At 33.0% G+C, this 15,836-nt stretch overlaps 2 protein-coding genes across 5 annotated transcripts in view; both read right to left on the reverse strand.

Moving 5' to 3' along the window:
* Positions 1–1,015: 1,015 nt before the first annotated feature.
* Positions 1,016–1,788, reverse strand: LOC6563031. The gene has a single exon (XM_001990128.3). It carries the CDS (start codon positions 1,732–1,734, stop codon positions 1,063–1,065), a length of 672 nt encoding a protein of 223 aa, XP_001990164.1. The 5' UTR covers positions 1,735–1,788; the 3' UTR covers positions 1,016–1,062.
* Positions 1,789–4,401: 2,613 nt separating this feature from the next.
* The window catches only part of LOC6563030 (acetylcholinesterase), a 42,153-nt gene continuing 30,718 nt past the window's right edge, over positions 4,402–15,836 (reverse strand). For 2 of the 4 annotated variants that reach the window (XM_043215028.1, XM_001990127.3), the window contains one exon: positions 11,057–12,227. In XM_043215028.1, coding sequence (XP_043070963.1) covers positions 12,112–12,227 — 116 coding nt within the window. In that variant the 3' untranslated portion in view covers positions 11,057–12,111. Of the gene's footprint in view, positions 4,965–11,056; positions 12,228–15,836 lie in introns of those variants that run through there. The other 2 variants (XM_032737321.1, XM_032737320.2) reach the window with 2 other exon arrangements.

The following is a 15,836-nucleotide window of genomic DNA, read 5'->3' on the forward strand; positions in this document are numbered from 1 at the left end:
TCGGGTTAGCTTCTTTTATAGATAGTCGACACGCTTGGGAGTCGCTCGCCTTGAGACTTAAAACAGCGAACTTGCCACTTGCCACTTGGCACTGGCAGCTGCCACTGTTCGTTCCATTTAGTAACATAATAATAACATAATTATACAAAAATGCTCGATCTGAGATACATATTTCTATTTGTATCTACGTGTATTATCAAGCATATACAATATATATACATGGGAAAGGTCACGCTTGGCCTAAGCTCTACGGAAGTTCCAGCTAAAGCAGTTTGATCGCATTTAATAGTTGTGATATCATAATCTGGCAAAGGAGTCTTAACTATGGCAAACCGAAACTTTGGTACGCTCACTTTTATACCCTAAACAAATTGAAAGTGATTAAATAGGGTTTAATGAAGCTGTACAAAAGTATGTAACAGACAAAAGTACAAACGGATCAAAGATCATATTTCACGCACAATAAAATCCACAATCTTAAAAGAATAGCTTTCTAATTAAAATAAGATACAAGATTTCAAAGCTGGGATAAAAAGCACATATGTTATTCCGATATTGAACATATTCCTATCGATTAGCGAAGTGAGCGTAAGTATCGATTTTATGTATATAACATGTGGGTTCAAAGTACCTTCTATAAAATAAAGCTTACTTAATATATTCTAATATTTCTTAAGAAAAATGCTCTGTTAGACAGCAGTAAAAATCCATTTATAAATAATTTTATTATCTTGTTAAATAAAAAAAAAAATAAAATGTTTCTCAACAATATCTTACTGAGTCTTGGAAAATTTTGCTCAGCTCGTGACAATTTTATTATCATGGTTAATAAGACTATCCCACAGATAAATCGTGCTAAGTTTTTATAGTTTTTTGTGTCATTAACATGCTACGCTGGGAACTGAACTGATTTGAACTACAAGGTGTCATCGAAACCAGTTAATCCATTGTTTTTCATTTGTACCCAAGAAATAGCTCACTTTTTTTTTTTACACACATTTAATTCTGCCTTTAGGTACATACGCACACATACAATTTTGTACAAAGACTACAAATAAATAATTACAAGACTGAGTTACATTTCGATTTTTTATGCGCCTTCCTTAATGCATCGAGCGCAAGAAGTATTCCGACTAAGCTGAAGCCTGTCATATAGCCAGCGTACATCCATTTGTGATGGGAACCATTAAACGAAAATGGCATTCGAATCACATCGCCGGCTTCGGCTTCGCAATCACTCATAGTTGTTGTCATAGGATACGGAGCGGCCGCCTTGATCACCAGTGGCTTTTTGTGCAGAATGGTTGCGCCACCGAAACTGGGCACATCGTGTCCAAATTGTTTGTGACGCATCGATGCCTGATACTTGACCCAGGCCCTGTGCACATTCTTGTTCGTATAGCTAATGTCCACCGGCTGCACCATATAGAAGCGTGTCCTCAGTCGCCTGTTGTAGTGTTCGCGTGAGGCACGCTTGTGGAGTATCTTGTAGGCCTCGCACACCCGCACAAACTCTTCCGAATCTCGCGTGTGGATATTGGCATCGGGATGATATTTCTTGGATAGCTCGATGAATGCACTTTTAATCTCTGATTCAGTGGAGTTGGTGGACACATTGAGCACATCATAATAGCTGCGATATCCGTTTATCATCGAGCAGGCAAAGTTCGAGTGAAATGTTGCCATTCGACGTACCGGATTGAGAACGGTCTTCTTTTGGATGCACTTGATCATTCTGATAATTTAAATTGTTTATCGAAATATGCTTAAACTATCAATTTAACGATTCCGCAGAACTGTATGTTTATTTTAATAATATTTTATAAAATCATTAATACTGACAGGTTTTCCTGAAATTGCTAATTGTGTAAGCAATAAACATCAACTGACTCAACTTCAACCATGTTAACTAGCTCAAAGGTAGAAAACTTTTACTTATGATTCATCTTTTCGTTTACGCAATAACATTTCATTTAATAAACAACTAAGACCCACTAAAAATGGTTAAGCGGGTATCATAAAACTGTTCAAATACTTCCCCCAAAAAATTGGAAAAAAAAAATTTTCCTTACCATTTTGCAATAAATTTCATTGATTTTACAGGGTATCTCATAATCACACTCGAGAGCGGTCTGATTCAATTGAAGACTTTGTTAGTGATTCAACGGAAGCTTTTGCTTTTCCCACTTACTTATTTATCTACAGGGTCAGACACACAAATTGGGAATCGGGGCAAGAAACGCTTTTGTCAACTCGTGTAAAGAGCGACCCTGGGCAGAATGTGTGACCAAGATTAAATTGTTGGCCCAATATATGTATTTATCAGATGCTTGACCTTGGACGAGTGACAACGAACTTGGCAATGAATCAATTTGGCCAATACTTTATTTGGCCAGACCCATGCTTAGTTAGCTATGGAAACCCAGACTACACTCTGAAAAATTTTATTTTGAAAATTTAAAAATCCTAGGGTAACTCATCTTATTGTATAGAAAGTATATTTCTAAAACGATAATGTTTCTTTTCTCATTTCCTGGAAATATTATGCGTAAAAAAAGAACAAAAATTGTGTAGTTTCCAGGCAGTAATATATAAGTTTATTGTTGCTTATATTACTTATTATATATTCAAATTAACATTTTAAATAGTTTAAAAACTATAAATTAATTGCAGTTAATTTTAAATTACTTGGAATTCGAGCCCGAAAACTTTTGTTCACGTTTTGAGGAAATTTCACTTCTCTTTTCTGATAACCTTTTTTTTCATAAAACCTTTTTTGTATTTTTACTTTTTATAAAGATTTATTGGGAAATATTTTTCTGATTAATAGAAAAATGTTTAGAATATTTTTTCTTATATTTCGAAGTTACTTCTAAAGACAAGAAAATATTTTTAGTTTTTAGAGCGATTTTATTTAAGAGCAATCTTTTTTCTGTGTGTATTAAGACCAATATTGACCCAGAAATTGGACAAGTGTGGGCGGCTAGCCGAGGTTCGACGTCATTTGAGCAAAACAAAACAAAACAAAAAAAAGCTGAGATAAACAATTCCATTGAACTTGGTTTTCACAGACAAACTCATTCGTATTAGCAATTGCTTTCTTGGTAGGTGGCAAATGCTGTTTACGCAAATTATTATCAAAACTTTTATTGATGTCGTAGTTTATTGACACAGTCACACACAAGCAATTCGAGCCCAAAATCGATGACAATTTCATGCGAATTTCAATGCCTGCAAAATATTTGCACAGCCAATGATTGATTCGGGTTTTGCCGTCTACGAATGAATTATATTAATATCAAATTACTCATTAGACTTACATTTAGCTAGATACGATACGATGCTCATTCATGAGAATACGCAAATCAATAGAATTAGTAAGACCATAAATTGAAATCTCAAATGCAGATGTTTTATTGTTCATTAGAAAAGACGTAACTTGAGCAGCTTGGCTTGGCTTAGGATCACGCCTGCCAATTGGTAAAAGTGAAGTCTTTTCTGTTTCTCCCTTGTAGCGTGGCACATTTGGTAAGATGTTGGCACCACTGTGCACGGCAGCTGCCATAAAACATCGACTGGTCATATTCAATATGTTAATTGATACTAAAAACTGAAATAAAAAACAAAAAGCCAATGAACACAAAGTTGGCATTTAAAAATTGAACAATCTCCCCGGCCCAAGCCCACATCGAAAGAGACCGGTGTCAGACCCAGTTTTGGACCAACTAGCGACAGTCGGGCTGTGGCGAAAGCCCTCGCTTAAAATGCAAAACAAGAAAAGAAGCAACAATAATTGGAAACGGGTTCTATTGTTGAACTAACTGCCAAGCTTTTAATATAAAACCAATTCAAAGATATATACGACAACTGGTGACTGGTTGTCTCCGACGAACTCTGGCTCATTTGTCTAAGTAAATATTAAATGATATGACTATTTAGTTTCAGCTTTAGCTTCAGCTTCAGCTTCAGCTTTGAGTGCGAGTTTAGTTTCTTTTTCTTATTCATATTCTTCAGGTTTTTTTTTTGTTTAATGGTTTTTTTTTATTATTTTGATTTTGGCTAAAAGTCCTCTGACGGTTGTCATTAGATTTTATTGTTGGGTCAATGAACAAGAGACGAGCTATGACTGTATCTAGCTGTGAGTATGGTTTATCGATTCGATTTGCTTGGTCTTTAAGCAATTTAAATTATTCATGTGTCAAGTTGAAGGCTGCTTTTATGCAACGTTTCGCTTTTGTAAATCCATCCATCCATCCAACTTCTTTGAGCGGGAGATTATAATCTTGCGATTGTCTGTGATTCAATTAAGACTGAGTATGCAAACCGGCTAGAAACGGAAATACTCACTTCTTCATTGCGATTTGCGATTTGTTTTAACCAACAATTTAAAATACACAATAATTCTTGCTAAACTTTTTAAGAGTATTTGCTTTAATAAATAATATAGAGTTTAATTTATTTTGATTTTAGTATTACAGGTTTAAGTTTTATCTAGTTAGGAATGACTTGTGTTGTTGTTGATTTTGTCGTTGTTTGAGGGTGTCCAGCACGCTGCTCCCAACTTCATCAGCCTCATCAGTCGCATTGCGAAGCCCAAGAATACTCATACTTAAATTCGATTTAATCTTAATGTATGCAGATATTATATATAGCCCAGCTCATTATTGTCTGCCAATCAACTTTAACAAGGTACCAAGTTTTGTATCTCAGTTGCCAACTGCTCACATTACCTGTTCTCAAATTCAGACTTTGTGTTGCTTAGTTTGGAAGTGTGTTTTTTTCTAGTTTTTGTTTTTGTTTTTTTGGTTTTCTTGGAAGTGTCATCAATAAATCCTTAATGTGCATATAAAATGATGGGGTTCATTTAATTAATACTACCAACGACTTCATTTAGCCGCTGATTAGCCAGGTCTTCAGATAGACAAACGCCGAGGCGGCCACCTGCGTTAATTGCTGGGCAAATGCTGCAAAGGAAGATACAAGATAAGAACATAAACTTTATTAGATATGCAGGGGGGCTCAAGCTCTTTAATGTGCTGAAATAAAACGACGACGACTGCAGCATCAAGTAATTTACATTTACATTTTAATGCTGCGGAGCAAACCCGCAAATGAAAATGCATCCATTTAACCCATGAGACGACTTCAACTCAACGCAAAGCCTGCCCAGATTTTACGAGAATTACGACTAAAGAAATGGCAAACTGTAAAACGAGTGTCGGACACTGAGCCCTCTAGCCCCAACAAATTGACAAATATATTGCGCGGCTTACAAGAACACCTTTAACAGTTAACCAGGGCAAAAGGGGTGGCAAGGTGTCAAGGGGGAAGCTTTTAATTTAAATGCGAGTTGATTAATTGGGGTCTTAGGGGCTGCATATACGGAAGCTAATTGCACATAAATTTATGTGCATATTTAATGATATATTCAACGATTGCGCAAATGCGCATAAGTCGGCCATAAATAAGCGATTTTATTTGGTGTTTATCATTATCAATTTTATTGAGACCATAAAGTGAGCTGTTGTTGTTGTTGTTGTTGTTATTATTATTATTGTTGCTGTCGTCGCATTTAAGAGCTTCCTGGAATGTGAATAGTATGAGTATAATATGAGTAACTAATATGAATAACTAATGCATCAAGACTTAATAGAAAAATAAACAATCTGTTTTGTTTTGTTTAATACATGATACATAAGTTTTATTTGACTTATATCCATCTTGTTTCGATATACAATATATTCGTATAATATAATTTCACTTAGATTTTGTTTTTTTTTTAAATTTATTTTTAATTGTTTACAGTTTTTTGGTAGATCTTTTACATTTCTTTTTTGTTATCTATTTATTTTTGTTTCCTTGAATTATAGCAGATCGTATTTAATTTAGCAATTGTTCATTATTGATTTATCTCTTTGTATTTCGATTTTTCTATTTGTCTTGTTGTTATTATTTAGCAGAATTGGTTTTTGTTTAGATTACATATAGTATAATTTATATATATATATAAATATTCAGTAAAATGATCCCTACTTTTTGTATGCTCATGACATAATTTTCTAAATGTATTTATTTATGTATCTTGTGTATACAGTGTTTTCATTTTCATTTTCAATTTCTTTGTTTTTTTTTCTTTTGCTTTTTTTTGTTTTTCTTCATTACCTTAAAACATAATTTATGCTTTGTGTTTTGTGTTTGGGTGTGTTTGGGTGTGTTTGTGTGTGTGTGCCTGTATACATATAAGTTTGTCTTTTCTATTCCCATTAAATTTAAAGTAATTTCTGCGACAATAATAATAATTATAATAATTTCATCGTTCGACTATAGACACATACATAAACAAATGCATTTCCATAACGTTCTTAATATACAAATACAATTTTGCTGAACACTAAAGCGCCTCACAGAACATACTCAATTACAATCAACTAAAATGGAGCTGCCATATAATAACTGTAGATGTTAATACATACACACATACATACATATATATGTATGTATATATATGTATCTGTGACTTTTTCTTTTTTAAGATTGACATTTATTTGTTTGCGTTTTATTGTGAATTTCTTAAAGTGTCGAGCTTCTTGGTTAACTATAACAAATAACAATTATTATAGGGAGCTGCTGACTTTAAACAGATCCAGTTTTCTTGGGTAGTTTGAAAAATTAATCTATTATCATGTTTGAAGCGGCAACTACGACGAAAGAAATGAAGCAAATTTCAATGCAATAATGTCTTTAATGTTTGTTAGACAAATTTCAATTGAAGAGCAGTCTCGAAAATAGGATTTTACATAATACCAAATAATAATTATATTGAAATGCTTGGCATGATTAAAAGCTACAGTTGGTTTTAGTCGTGAATGTTGACACAACATATTTATTATTATATTTATATTTAAATTTATGTTTTATTCATTTTTTGCTTAGTTTTTATTTTCGTTTTGGTTTTGGTTTGGCTTTAATTACCACTAACAAGTAAGAACACATATTTAACCACAATTTATTTGTTTTTTTTTTTTTAACCATTTGACTCAACACCTTTACACAACGTCAAATGTTACAGTTACAGTTATATATTTTGAGTTGTTGTTGTGTTTGTCTAATCAGCTGCTTAATTTTTACAAATTGCCTACTTAAAAAGTCATAAATCAGAGCCTTACACTTGCAGCTAAGTATTATTAATAATATTTTTATTATTATTTTTATTTTTTTTTAATATCATGTAATTGTTTTCATTTGTTTTTGCGGAATTCAGTAATTCACAATTTATAATTATAATTATATAATAAAACTAAATAAACAATAGGCCATATATTGATATGTATTTGATTTTTACACTTTTAAAAAAACCGTGCTCAAACTTTATCAAACATGCTTTTACATTCGTTAAGTAATTGTTGTTGTATTTTGTATTATGTTTTATGTTTTTCTCTTTATCTTTGTCTTTGTCTTTGATTTTTTCTTCCTCTTATATTGAACTTAGTATTTTCTGGAATATTCTTGTGTTATGCTATATGTGAGTTATATGCAGTATTGTTCAGTTATAAGTATTTGGTATGTTTATTCTTCAAATGCATTTCTGTGCTTGGCTTTTAACATTGTGTGTACTTATGTGTGTGTGTGTGTGTGTGTGTGTTTGTGTGATTGTATTTTCTTGTTGCTCTTATTACTGTTGTTCTTTGAGTATATTTGATTTATTTTTTTAAATTATTTCTGCATTGATCGCAATCAACGTTTAACATTCATTGTACACTTGTCGTCTACCGTCTAGAACTGTGTATTTTATTATCAGATGTCGTAGCTGATATAATTAGTAACGTTTCCTTAATACAACAAACCGAAAATTTAACTTTGCATTTGATTTTTTTTTTTGTTTTTTGTTTTTTGCTTCTTTATATTTTTGTTTTCTTGTTTTCTGGTATTTTGTATTTGTATATATATGTGTGTGTGCATCACACACAGGAGAACCTAAAACCATTAACAACCTAAAACACATTGATTATATTTCTTGCATTTCATATAGACGCTTAACTTAATGCATATCGGATCTGGCTTGGGTAGGGTATAGAGGGTATTTTGGGGAGTAGAGAAAGAGTGTGTATGAAGTGTTGTGTGGAGTTTTGAGTTTTGAGTTTTGAATGTAAACAGCATATGTATATCAATTATTTGCATAATTATCATAAGTATGTTTAGTATATCTATTAGCACTATTATGTATACTCTATATATAAATTCTTTTACAAATAGCAGACTACAATATCAAAAGCACACTGTGGATATTTTGAGTGCCCTTCACTATTAACTTTATAATTATAAGTAGTACTATATTCATTAGACGCTTGGAAGAACGGCAACAGAAAATCTGAATTCTCAAAAAATAATATCAATTAGATGCGATTACAAGTTTGTGAGATGTCTGTGTGTTTGTGTTGTGTGTGTTCAGTGTGTGTTTCTTTATGTGTGTATATAAAAATTTAGATCTATAAGCATAACACTTGGAATTTGTCTTTCGTTCGTTATCTCGTTTGCTTCTAAGGCGAAATATTATATTGTCAATTCTTTGGCTTGAGCCGAAAACCATGCAAAATGACAAAATATATATTTCTCAGAGGGGAGTTTAAAGGAGTTTAAGTAAAACCAACTTAAATCGGGGAAATACAGCATTTAAACATTTGTCAATCTTCACTTAATTGTTTTCGTTAAAGTTGAAAAGGCAATAGGCGTAATACACAGTAAATTCCTTAAGTATACCTAAAATCCTAATGCGCCCTATGAATGCTCCCAACAAATACCGCAAACAATGCCCAACTGGAGGAGGTCTTCCAATATCACGGACTTTTCACATTTGCGGAATTTGCTGACTCGCAAAGAAGTAAATTTAAAGTACTTATGGGGGAGCAGATGGAAAACCATTTGGCATAATTATTTATCAATTGGTTAACAAAGTTTTGTGCACTTATGCGGAAACTAAGGAAGGGCAGATAATTCAAGGGTTTGGGGACCAATTTTTTTTTTTTAAATTGTAACTCGCTTAAAGCTAATTTATTTGGAGTTAACAAGTTAGTTTTTGTATTTATTCAACTCTTGCCATACATTGTTCTCAATACGCAGTAAAAAATGATTATGTTTTTAGTTTTACATTTTTCGTTATCTTTTTTTAAATATACTTTTTTTTTAATGCAGTTGTCTTCAATCCGGCTTGCCTTGCATGGTATAAAAATATAAACGTTCACATATACTTAAAAATCGTTAAGTTATTATATTTGTCATCAAAACGTTTTTAAAAAGTAATTGAATCGATTGATAATTTATAAAATCAGGAATGAGTTCATATTACGGTTTTTTCTTTTGCCATTATTTAATTAGTAATGTTAAATACGAGTACGAGTATGCGTTTTTTTGTTTTTTTTTTTTTTGGTTGTAATTTATTATTTTGTCATTATAATCATAGATTCTTGTAGGGCAATGTTGAATTACTTAACTAACATTTTTGTCTTTTTTGCTTGTTTTTCTTATGTATTTTCCAATATTCATTCTTCATGGAATTAGTTCATAAGTGAGCTTTACTATCGTTGCTTGTCTTTGGTGTTCTAGTAGTAGTTGTGTTCAGAATATAACAGAATAGTTTGCATGCTTAAACTAAATGTGAGTCCAAAATTTGGCAGGTTGGTTCGACAAGAGCCTTGGCCCACAAACATATATACGACTATACGTATATATGCATGTATATTGCCTTGTTGCAGCTGCTCTCGATTTATTGTGCCAACGTGTCCATTATTAATCCAACCTTATCAAGTTATGTATAGTGTCCTAAGTAATTGTTGATAATTCTTGTTAAATTTCACATTGAATTGTCCCTAGTTGCTACAGTTGAAAGCGAACATCGCTCAAATAGGCTTGACCACATTACAATATATATATATATATATATATATATAGAATATATATTATATGTATGTATATATATATATATATTTATATATACTTAGTTACTTACATCTAAAAACAATATAATATTCAATTATAATTGTTTTGTATTTAGAGTTTTTAATAGATACAATTAAATGTACTCGTAAATGTAAGAAACAGTTACTGCTCTTTGGTTTTTCTGTATTAATTGTTCGTCTGATCTTTATAAGTCCAATACTTTTATTTTACTTATTAGCTGTGTGTGTTTGAATGTGTGTGTGTGTGTGTTTATAATAATGAGTGTATCATTACAATAATTGTTAATAATAAAAATAACTTAGTTTATATCAGTGTTGCTTACGTTAATTAATTTCGAAAATGTTCGCTCTCAATAGGTGTTAATACATATACGAGTACTGATATGCCCTTAAAAGTTATGATTCTTTCTAGTCCGATCCATACGTACACTGAGCTATGTAAGTATATGGATGCGTGTATGTATGTATGTGTGTGTGTGTGTTAAGTAGGTATTTATTTATTTGTTTAATCATTACTTTTGTTCTGCTTTGACAATTACTTGATTACTTGATTATTACTCTTATTATGTTGTATTTTATATTTATTTGAAATATTTATTTATAGATATAGGCATACCAAACTTCAATATACAACACATTTATATTTATTATTCTTCTGTTTCTTTTATTTCTGGTTCGAATTTCGCTAAGTGTATAAAACTTTTAGTTATTTTCATTTTCTTTTTTCTCATTTGTTTTTTTTTTCTCTTATTTTTTGTTTGTTTGTTTTTCACTAAGCCAATTTGTAAAACGTTTAGTACAAATGCAATAATACATTTACATACATATATGTATATATGTATATATATATAGATGTATTAAATTTATTGTGTATATATATTTATTTATATAATATATACTGATATGTTTTGCCATTTAAATGTTTCATTACGTTCTCTACAAACTTCATTTTGTGACCGATTTTACAAGTTACAAATTTCTGGGTTGCTTATTTAAAAAATTGCAATTTTTTCTCTTTCGGCTGTGCTCAATAAAACTCTCACAAATACAAATTTTTTCTGATGTTTTTTGTTTTTTTTTTTGTTTTTTGCAAATTTCGCTTGTTTGTCATAAGAACATTTTATTTGGTGCGCCCAAAAGCAAAATCAAACGGAAAAATTCTGAATAACTTCCAAATATTGAATATTCATCCCAACATAAATGTGAAACCAATGCAATCATCTGACCAAGTTTCATCGGGGCTTTTTCATTTTAACTTTTCAAAATTAAAAAACTTGATGCTCCATATTCTAAAAAAAATACTGGAGTTGAGGGCATATAGGCCTGGGCACAGACTTGGACCCATGCCAGCTGGCAAAATACTATTTGTCGTCTGAGCGAGTTTTTTGTTTTTTTTTTCCAATTTTCATGCTGGCATGACAAACATTCAATTTTATCAAAATCGTTTTCTCTGTTGATTGATTTCGTTATTAAATATTTAATATTGGGCCTGTGTTCTTTTTTAGCCAACGATTTGTTTTTTTTTTTGTCTTTATACAAATTAAGCAATTTGCGGCGTGCGACAAAAATGTATCTCTGTTGTTGTTGTGGTCTATGTGTGTGTGTGTGTGTGTGTATATGTGTATCTTTGTAAATAAAACAAGTACTCTGGGGTACTCTGGGATCTTCGAAGTGTGAGCTGCCACCAGCAATGTGGCAGCAGAGTCAGCACTCTTGATATGTGTTTAAGGGGAGGGGGGCAAGCCGCGTGCTAAAGTTCGTCCTGCTTGCTTGTTGCAAGTAAAGGTTTAACCTAACAACTACTACAATGCATTATTGTGTTGCCTGTGTTGCAGTGCGGAGCAGTGCATGCAACTCTAAATTCATTTACAAATGTTCAGCTGTGGCCAAGTTACAAACAAAGCATGGCACAAAATCTAAAACTCCAATTAGCTGCCGCAATTCAACTTTGCTAAATCTCTCTTTACATACATCTCTTCTCAACATTTTTTGATTTTTTTTTCGTTTTTTGTTTTTTTTTTTGTTTAGACAATTTCACTTTCACATACTAAATATCATATACGATTTCTTTGTGTGTGTTTTACTTATACGTTGTGTGTGTGTGGGTGTGTGAGTGGGTGTGGGTGTATGTTGTGCTTACACTGCCAGACATTTTCTTTTAGAAAACTCCCTTGATCCTTAGTGCGACACATGTGTAGAGCACCAGTCCCAATCCCAGAAGCTGCAGTCGCGGAGATATGGAAGCACTGCCCGAATCCCCGGTGCAGCCTGAACCTTCAAAAAAACCAGAGAGAAATTTCAGATTAGTGGCTGGATAGTGAGTAAAGCTGGCATTTTATAGGGTTATGATTTGATTGAATGAATTTATGTATGTGGCGGTTCTGCCATATTTGAAAAGCCGACTCGGCCCATGTTGCATGCTACTCCGTTGAGGCCTGCGACTACTTGGAAGCAAAATCATAATTACTAAGTATTTCCTCATCGTGTTGCCTACGATAAAAACGTTTTTATTTTTTTTTGTTTTCATGAATAATCAAAGAAACCAATTGTAAAACGAAAGAATCAAACTGAAAGCATTTGAATTTTTTTTGGTTTTTTTTTTTTTGGTGCGGTTTTTGGTGCATGGAAATCAAGAGAACGATAAATCGAGAGAAACTTAAGCGAATTTCACGCGAACTTACCTTAACTAAAAATCCTAGCAATTTGTTTGGGCTTTTGCGTTATGATTCTGTTCTTTTTAACGCTTCATTATATACGACATACATACATGTATATACAAATTGATTGTACAACCGATTTGTGTGCTAATTCGTTGATAACTTGATCGTTAACACTAGTTAGCAGAGAACTGCCAGCAGATCAAATTTCAGTTTGCACAAAAGAACCCAGATTGCTCTCCCCTTATATAAACAGCGACAACTTGTTGGCTCGATTGTCAACTTTGGCGAACTGCTCATATATAAAGATAACAAACTTGTTTCTCGTTCTTTTTTTTCTCGATATTTTTTTTTTATTAATTTATTGATTTTTTCTTTTCTTTTTTTTTTTTCTTCATGCAGAGCCAAAGCCAAATCTGAAAGCCGGCCGGCCTCTGTCTCTCATTACAGACTTATATTTAAAGTGCAGTGTGCAATTATTTGGTACGAAATAAAAAGATATATGAAATGCTTAAATATATTATTATAACTCGGCAATCATTGACCGCATATCTCAAACAAAGGCTGATTTAATAAATATTTATATATATATGTTATTTTGCATATGTGTGTAAATATAAATATGTACCGCAGGGCGAGCTTGTCGCGTGCATTTAATACTGACTGGCTAATTTGAATTTAAAAGGCTGACCAAATCGTAGATTATATGCGTAGATAATCAAGAAATAAATTGGCACAAGCAAGCGACAAAGGCAAACATATAACAAAAACAATAAAGACCTGAGCAAAATGAACATTTGAAACACGTGTCGCTAAAAGCAGCGCAAATCACAGAAAAAAAAGAAGAAAAAAACGAAACCGCAGCGCAGCAAATCAAAGAGAAAAGGCCAAGCCATAATAATAGACAACGCCAGAAGATACAAAGATACAAAACTTCGAGTTTGACAACAGCGCGTTTTACGTATCGGATATCGATTCAATGGGTTTCTGGTGTCAGGTATTGGGTATTGAGTATTCGGTATTGTGTATTGGATATTGTGTATTGGATATTGGGTATCGGGTATTGGCTCTTGGCTCTTGGGTATCGGGCATTCACGCGTGCGCGTAAATTATTACAACGACAACCGTTGAGCGTTTTTTTTGTTTTTTTTTTTGTTGCATCTAAATACACGTATTTGTGTATTGTGTATCTGTTTCTTTTTAGTCGTTGACACTTGAGCGGACTGGAGCGATAATCTTAAAGTGTCGGTGCCAGCCAGTCTGGTGCGCTCAGGACGAGGCATGCGGGGCCAGTTGTCTCGATTAATGGATTAGCACAAATAGCGCTGACATTATTGGTGAAATTTTAAATGGTCATTGTGTTCAAATTTGGCGCGTGTTCGCATGCGAAGCGAGGCCATAATGTATCCCACCGTAACTTATCAAAATGCAAATTAATTAATTAGCAAAAAAGCAAAATGAAAAAAAAAAAATACAAAATAAGCACCGGCAACCGGTGACCGGCAACCACATGAAGTAAGAGCGAAGCGAGTGTTGACTGAATGCCTCAGCTTTTACTTTGTCGATAGAGATTTGCTTGGGGGCAGCTTTAAATCACTGCTCACCCAACTGGGCTCTTGGCTTTGGCCCTTACCCAGCCCAATTGCCGCTCAGTGGGGAGCCCCATTTGCATACTCGATTCAGCCAGCGATCGCTCGCTTTTATGTAAAAATCAAATAAGCGCACCAAAAAAAAATTTAAAAAAAGAAGAGGAGAGGAGAAAAAAAGACTGACAAAATTAGCATAAATTAAATTTTATCAATTTGTGAAACACTAATTCTCTTTTGTGTCACTGACAGACAGACAGATACGGACGGACGGACCAAAACCAGACCAGACATCTTGGCGCGGCCAAAAACGAACTTAAAACCAACAACGACAACTACAAAACTTAACATTAACTTCAACTGCGACTCATCTTTCACCTGAAACCCATAAAGTTGTCCACGCATTTTAATGGACGACGGTTAAAAATACTTTTACAATTCGCTGAGCTAATGTATCTAAGTGTGTATGTGGCATATGTGCTTTGTATGCTTGGTTGATATATCATTGTCAGTTGGACATGCATATGCATGCTGTATCAGGCTGTATCAGTTATTTAAATTTCATTTCTCGGTCAGTCGTCAGTTAGTTGGTTAGTCAACGCTTGAAGATCACGTTTCGAGACTGAGAAACTGCGACGACTCGAAATTGAAACTCATTTCTCTGATTGATGAGCACATTTTGAAAAACTGGCATGGCCATAAATAAGTTTTGTGAATGTTAAATAAATTAAAGAGCGCAGAACTATATAATATCTTTCACTGCTATAATATGCAGGCATTGATGACTCACAATATTCAATAAATGTCAAAAACCAAATAAGAAACGAACACTCACTCCAAATGTATCTGGACATGAATAAAATAACTGTAATTCCGAGCGACACTCAATCAAAATGCGGCTCAAATGGGACTCCTCAAGCATTCATCTTCTGCATTCAACTTGAAAATTGTCATGCTAATTGACGCACACTGCCAGACCCATACAAAATAAGATATATGTATATATGTACAAATAAATAAAATTGAAAATTCATACGAAGCAGTAATACTCTGGAATTGAGCTCCTCTCAAAAATAATAGATTTACTCATCGTAAAAGTTGGCTAAGCTTGCTTTGAAAACATTTGCTATAAATTTAAACGGAGTTGCATAAGCTTATTGAAATACTATAATAAACTAACACACATAAAATAAAGAAAATATTATAAAATGTAAAAATGTATATTAACCAGATGCATAATCAAATTCGTTAATGCTCTGTCAACTAAAATCATATCAAGAGACAAAAGTAATAGTCGCAAAAGCTTCACATGTAAGGAAATTTACGATTTATACATAAGATTTTCTGTTTGAAGAATGTGATATTTACTATGCACTTTGCAGTGTATATAGAAAGAAGCAAGTGTTGAGATTGAGCTACTGAGATATGAGCTGTTGAGGTGTGGCATCTCTACTGCTGCCGGCAACCAGACAGACAGACAGACAGACAGACAGCTAGACAGTTAGAGGCGTGCGTCGTATGTACAAAATACCCATAATACACTTAATGTTAATTGTCATATTCACAAAGGGAAACAAAAGTCAAATGTATTCTGCCCACATTAACACAACATTTATAGCGTTTGCCATACATACTCGGAA

Source organism: Drosophila grimshawi, unplaced genomic scaffold (assembly GCF_018153295.1).
Source record: "Drosophila grimshawi isolate 15287-2541.00 unplaced genomic scaffold, ASM1815329v1 contig_311, whole genome shotgun sequence".
In the NCBI taxonomy this organism is placed as follows: Eukaryota; Metazoa; Arthropoda; class Insecta; order Diptera; family Drosophilidae; genus Drosophila; species Drosophila grimshawi.

Excerpts from the sequence above, each read along its gene's own strand:
- LOC6563031 (XM_001990128.3), bottom strand. The coding sequence starts at position 1,734 with ATGATCAAGTGCATCCAAAAGAAGACCGTTCTCAATCCGGTACGTCGA.